Source organism: Nicotiana tomentosiformis, chromosome 12 (genome assembly GCF_000390325.3).
Source record: "Nicotiana tomentosiformis chromosome 12, ASM39032v3, whole genome shotgun sequence".
Lineage (NCBI taxonomy): Eukaryota > Viridiplantae > Streptophyta > Magnoliopsida > Solanales > Solanaceae > Nicotiana > Nicotiana tomentosiformis.
In genome coordinates, this window is record NC_090823.1 from 31,324,482 (window position 1) to 31,331,398 (window position 6,917).

General features: G+C 37.7%; 1 protein-coding gene across 1 annotated transcript; it reads right to left on the reverse strand.

Moving 5' to 3' along the window:
- Window positions 1–2,334: 2,334 nt before the first annotated feature.
- LOC138902420 (uncharacterized) lies at window positions 2,335–3,905 on the reverse strand. Its single transcript, XM_070190286.1, has 3 exons — window positions 3,537–3,905; window positions 2,618–3,314; window positions 2,335–2,423 (listed from the first exon to the last, which is right to left on the reverse strand). Exons 1-3 carry the CDS (start codon window positions 3,903–3,905, stop codon window positions 2,335–2,337), a joined length of 1,155 nt encoding a protein of 384 aa, XP_070046387.1.
- Window positions 3,906–6,917: the final 3,012 nt, after the last annotated feature.

A 6,917-nucleotide genomic window follows, 5' to 3' on the forward strand; every position in this document is an offset into this window, starting at 1 on the left:
TTAAATATTCATTGCTTTTGGGAGATATTAGCAGACTAGCGGACAAGATAAAGAATTGGGAAAGACCATGAATTAGGGCTTCAATCAATAAAAAAGTTCTTAACTTTTTAATTTAATACATTTCAGTTACTTTTTAAAACATTGGAGTAATTAACAAGCTGACTTTTGAGAATTTGGGTATTATATGAAGAACTTATTCACCAAATTTTATTTTAATTTGAAAAAGTTTATGAGGCTTACGCTTCACTAAAATAACGCGCCTCAAACACCCGTGCGTACGCCCCGAACGCCCGGGCATATGCCCCGAATTGTTGGGCGTACACCTTTTAAAACTTTCGCCCCACACCATCGCCTCAGGACATTTTTGGTGCGCCTTGCCCCAGGGCTCGCCCAAAAACGCCTTTTAAAACTCTTACCAAAAGACAAAGAGAAATGGGAAAAAACCTTTGGGAATGAATTTAACTAGACGTTTTGCGTTTGAGCTTTGGGAATGCAAAGTCAGATAATATTTAATTTTGCAAAATATTATGTCGTTTTCTTGATGGAGTCCTTAACGTTACCAATTTTATTGGAATCCCTAGTGTTGTGGGGGGTTTTTTGTTTTTTTTTGGAAAAATATAAAATTGGTCGTTCGACCAAAAATAATTGCATTCTCTAGCTAAAAACTATGCAACATATTTATTTTTTATATATATATATATATATATATATATATATATATATATATATATATATATATATATATATATATATATATATATATATATATAAAATAAATTATATTTTTCAGCTATTATTTTTTATTATTTTTAAATCCACTAGATGGTGTGCCTAAGGCTAGGTTTTATATATATAAATCAAAAAAGAACAAAAAACAAAGTGTTAGGAGGTCTTAGATGATGAAAGTAATAAAATTTGAAGAGTACACAGTTGCTATTATCACTGTTGAGTAATGAACTCAACATTGATATCACATTATGCAACCTAATAGGGTAAAGGAACTGATTTATAAAAACTAGCCATGAAATGTCTTCATAGTTGAAGCTCAGATGAAATCTTCTTTTGTTACGCGTTTGATCATATTCCCAGTGGTGAATCAACTGTGAGAAGAAAGAATCCAGTATCATGCATGTCCAACTGGTTTTTATGTCTACATTTGCATTTTCTCTTGAAACCGGAAATGTATCTGCTTTCTCCAAAAATATGGTACAACAATACTCACCTCTCAATGACTGTAACGTCCAGCACTTACGAGCATGTGTGAGCATACACTGTTTGTGGAGAAAATCGTGTGATCTGAAGATGTCATCTGTTGCTATTAGTGGTTGGCACCATTCTTGGGATGTCAAATTAATGAGATGCATTGGGGTGTTATTCCACACTGCAGCCTTTTGCCCCATTTTTTATTGCCAAAATTTCCAGTCAAATAGGGAGTCGGCCAACAAACTGGGCATATTTTGCTCGCGTGTGCCCTGTTTGAGTAGGTGATCGTGTGATCTTCAACATCCCTCTGTGTTAACAATTCTGGGCATTAGTCTCTATGCCTCCATGCTTGTGCCTACTATTATTACACCTTCAAGATACTGAGCATCAAATATTAATACCACCCTTTGAAGTTGTAGCAAATAGTAGGTCATGGATACAATATCATTCCTGTTTTTGCATTCACTTTTGCATGACCTCCTTCTGTGTTTTGTTGAAGTCTTTGTATGGAATCCCTCCTGGGTTGTACTACCATTATGTCGCATTGAGATATACACCTATTTTGGATCAAATGAGTCCGAGATATGTTGTCAGACAAGCTATGTCTTTACTTGAAATCTTTGCATGATTTGATCTCTGGGTTGTTGCATGAGAATGCTGCATTGAGATTATGCATCTCAACATAGCCATTTTACCCAGCAAAATTCGCCAACTCCAACTGTTTGAATGAACTTTCATTTGTAAAAACTGAGCAACAGTTTTGCCCCTTCCTGTCCTTGTTTCTATGCTTGTGCTAATCCATGATTCCCCTTAAATGGAATGAGCCACCAATTGAAGGTTCGTCAATAGATAAGGCATTGCTACAAAATTGTTCATATTCTGCATTATGCACCAATATTATAAACAATTGAACCAGCACATTTCGATTGAGTTTGCGTGTGTTTTCCGCTGATGATCTAAGTGACCACCTAAGTAACTCATTTCCCGTGACCTTGAGGTGTAAATATGAAGTTGAAAATCATCCCATAACACCCTCATTGCGCCCAATTTTGTTTGCCAAAAACATCTGTATACAATTAAAATTCTGGGGAGCAGAATGCTCCCCCTTGCTGCTATGCTTGTGCCTATATTCTATTCCCTTCCAGTGGAATGAGTACAAATTACTAATACCACCAGTTGAAAGTTCCTCAAATAATAGAGCAACGAGACATTAGCTTTTCCTGCAAAAAAGAAGACAATGTTAGTAAAATATTGCATCACCATGCTCTCTTCCAGAAGGATTTGAGCATAGTAATTAATTGTGTAAGCTCCAGTTTCCCCCTCTTCTACTCTTCCTTCTTCACCTCCTAGTTCTTTGCGACTTTTACTCTTAAATTTAGGCATTGCATCTTGTCTTCATTCACTATCCTCCTACCTTGAGTGTCCAGGTGCCAGAAATCATAACACTCAATATTGCCAACATCAAGAGCATAGTTTGCTAAGTGATCTGCCAATTTGTTCCTCTCTCTGAAGATGTGTGACACCCTGATACTAAACTCCTCCTTCATTCTTAGAATTTCCTCTACCTGATCAACAATACACCAAGGTGGCTTCCATGATCCCACAATTATGTTCTTCAGTAGCATTGAGTCAGTTTGCAGCCATATTTGTGTGTAGTTCAGTACTTTACACAGCCTCAATGCTTCCACAATTGTTATTGCCTCTACTTCATTATTCGATCCTTCTGTGATTTCCAATCCTTGTGCATATCTCAAATCACCAGCCTCATCCCTCAAACAAAAACCAATAGCATTTCTTCCTGGATTCCCTCTACATGCTCTATCTGTATTAAATTTGATCCAACCCTCTAATGGAAATTCCCAGATTACTTTCTCAAACTTCAATCGTGGAGTATAGTTCTCCAACATAGTTAACAGATCTTGCCACTTGTGAGGCACATGTAGGCCTGGTTTTCTTACTTGAACTAGAGCTTGAAGAGTTGTTGAAACTTGGTAAATGACTCTGCTAATTGAGACTGCCTCCCCATACTTTACGCTATTTCTTTTCTTCCACAATTCCCACATGATACACAAAGGTAATGCCTGCATTAATGGCTTAATTCTGGGTAACACCTGTGCAGTCCAACACTTAGTGATGGTTTGGTGCAAAGACAATCTTCCATTGCAACTCCTGCCCTCATTAGGAAGTATCTCCACACCGTAGTAGTAGCCTTTGATGTGAAAAACAGGTGACTAAAGTTTCCTCCTTAGGATCAGCACAGCACCAGGACCTCAGTGGCATGAAATATCCAGTCTTCGCATGAAATCATCAAGAAGTAGTTTGGCTTTCCATACCTTCCACATGAAGAAAACTATTTTAAATGGCAGTCCCTTCACCCATATCATCTTGTAAGCTTTTTTAGGATCGTCCCTCCTTCGTAGATAATCCCAAGCTGATTTTACACTGAAATGGCCTCTAGTTTCAAGCATCCAGTAGGAAGTATCTAGGACATTATTCATATCTGGAGGTCTAATCTTCTCTACAATGTGCATTGCATATTCTTCAGGCAGAACTTCTAATAATCTATCTACATTCCAATAACTATTTTCCACCACATCACATACATTGTGAATGTCTTTATTAATCCCAAATTCTTGAGGAACTAGGAAATATAAGGCTCCCAATCTAGTCCAGTTGTCGTACCAAAACAGTGAGGATCCCATTTTGGGCTGCCAAGTGATTTGATGCTCAATTAAGTCTCTACATTCCACCATTTTTCTCCACATATGCGACCTTTCTCTCAATGGAACTACTAATGCGTTGAGTTTTTTGCAGTACTTTTGACTCATAAAAGAGCTCTAAAGACTTGGCTTTGTCCTGAAATTTCACCATAGTTTACAGAAAAGTGCCTTAGTCACATCATGCAGAGATCTGAATCCAATTCTCCCTCCTCACATGGCATACAAAGAGTGTTCCATGAAGTCCAATGCCTACTAGAACCTCCCACAGAACTACTCCAAAAGAACTGGGCAAAAATCGTGTGGAGCTTATTAATAATAAAGTTTGCAGGATTAATAGCAGATAGCAAGTGTATTGGCATACTTTGCAGGACATTAAATATTAAAACTGCCCTGCCTCCTATCGATAGTAGTTTACCTTTCCAAGCCTGCAGTTTGTCCAACACCTTTGTGATCAAGCCTTGGTAATAATCCATTCTCCTTCTTACATAAAATATGGGGCAACCAAGATAAATGAATGGGCATTCCTGCCTTCCAATACTAGTGATCCTCTCGACTTTCCTAACCACCTCTAAATCAGTCGAATGATGCATGTAAATGGCAGATTTACCTTTGTTCACAAGCTACCCGGATGCAGTCTCATAAGCATGCAAAACTTCCATCACTAAACGCAACGATGTTGCATCTGAAGAGGAAAATATGACAGTGTCATCTGCGTAGGCAAGATGATTGATTTTTGGACTCCATTTAGGCAGTCCAAAACCACAAAAATATAAGTTCAAATGCAGGGCATTCAATCCTCTGGAAAGAGCTTCAGCAGCTAGTATAAAAAGAGTTGGTGATAAGGGATCTCATTGCTTGACACCCCTCGATGATTTGAAAAATTCATGGGGTTGTCCATTGATGAGCACAAAATACCAGTTATTTCCTATTATATCGAACACCAGCCCAATAAATCTTTTGTAAAATCTCAGATTCCTTAGCATTTTGGTCAGGAACAACCATGACAACCTATCATATGATTTTGTCATGTCGAGCTTGATCACAACATTAGGTCCAGCCTTAGTTCTAAGCCTAATATCAGTGATAATTTCCTGAGTTAATAGAACATTCTCGACATTGCTTCTCCCCTTTACAAATCCTGCTTGTTCCTCTGAAATCAGATTAGGAAGTAGTCCCACTAATCTCACATGGATCATCCTCGAAAAATTTTTGTTGATGAAGTTACTGAGACTTATTAGTTTCATATCTGAGAAGGTACTGACATATTTCTTCTTTGGCAAGAGCACTAAATTTGTATGTGTCACACACTTCAGAAGTTGCCGTCCACTGAAGAATGCCAACACCATTGCATAAATGTCCTCTCCAATAATCTCCCAACAAGAATAATAGAAGGCACCTGTAAAACCATCTGGCCCTCCTGCTGATTCCCCATTCAATCCATATACTTCTTGTTGAACCTCCTATCTTGTAGGCATACTTATCAGCTTTTCATTCTGCTCCATCTCCACCAAACAAGATACATGATCAATAATATCGAATGCAGTAGGGACTACAGTCTCACAAAATTGATCCTTATAAAAGTTTACTGCTTCTGCTGCAATTTGTTTTTCCTCATCAATCCAGTTGCCAAGACTATTTTTGATCCTTTTGAGCTTCAATCTTTTCCCTCGACCATTGACTTGAGCGTGAAAGAATTTTGTTTTCCTGTCACCATCCTTGAACCAAGCCATGCCAGATTTTTGTCTCCAAAACTCTTCTTCAAGTGCAAGGTATTTTATCATTTCAGCTTGAACCTTATGCAACCTTGCTCTATTCATCTGAGTAGGATATGCTTCAAATTGCCTTTCATGTACTAGTACAACTTCTTCCAAGCTCGCAATTTTCCGAAAAATGTCTCCAAAGTTGCTCTACTCCAAGTAGACAATGCTTTCTTAAGCTTCTTTAATTTGTAATTGAAAAGTATAAATGGATTAGCACTGAATTTTGCATTCCAATTCTCCCTTACTACATCCTTGAAAGTTTCATGCTTAATCTAGAAAATTAGAAATCTGAAAGATTTCTTAATAGGAGCAACTTCAATATCACATTTTAATAACATAGGGCTGTGATCAGATCCTATCTTGGATAGATGAGTAGCCTCCAAACCTGGGAATGTTTGCTGTAGTTCCAGATTGCCCAAACAACGATCAAGCCTTTTGAAAATGCAATCTTCCTCTGCCCTTCCATTCCACCAGGTAAATATACTTCCTTTGAAGCCCAAATCTGATAAATTGTAGGTGGTAATACAATGTCTAAAATCATCTACTTCATTCAAAGACACTGGCAGACCATCAAACTTCTCTTCCTCATCCCAAATCACATTAAAAGTACCTCCCACGAGCCATGGGACAGTCATATCCTTAGCCATTGCGTACAAAGAATTCCATAACTCTATCCTCTCTATAGCATCACATCTGGCATACACCAATTGAGTATAAGTTCTACATGAGTTTCAGTGTAGAAAAGCTTCAAAGTCAGTTGTTGCACCATATTATACAGAATTATAACTTCAAAAACTTTATCAATAGATGCCCATATTTTGTTTGACACATTCACCACAGCCTGTGCCAATCCAATTCTTCTTCTATATTTCTCCATCTTGCTAGACTGTTGCATAGGTTCAAGAATCCTAATAAACTCGAAATTTTTCTGCCTGTGCATTGTGATCAGCCTCTCAAAGGCTTGCATAGTGTTCACTGATCTGACATTCCATATGATTGCTTACATTACTGATTGTGAGATTTATTCAGTGTTCTCCTTGTTTGTACTCCACCAGTTGTGGAAGAGAAAATCTCCTTTACTTGTTTCTTTCTTCCTTTGACAGCTGATTTAACCTTTTCAATGTGCCTAGGAGAAAGATCTCCCTGCTTAGCTACATTAAGAAAATTTTGTGCAGTAGATTCTTCATCTAAATCCTTGCCTGCATGATCGGCATGAACTCCTACTTCTTTATCA

Excerpts from the sequence above, each read along its gene's own strand:
- LOC138902420 (XM_070190286.1), bottom strand. The coding sequence starts at position 3,905 with ATGGGATCCTCACTGTTTTGGTACGACAACTGGACTAGATTGGGAGCC. Across the intron at positions 3,315-3,536 it reads TAGTTTTCTTCATGTGGAAG|GTGTTACCCAGAATTAAGCC; the intron begins GTATGGAAAGCC and ends TGGACTGCACAG. Across the intron at positions 2,424-2,617 it reads CTGGCACCTGGACACTCAAG|GAAAAGCTAATGTCTCGTTG; the intron begins GTAGGAGGATAG and ends TCTTTTTTGCAG.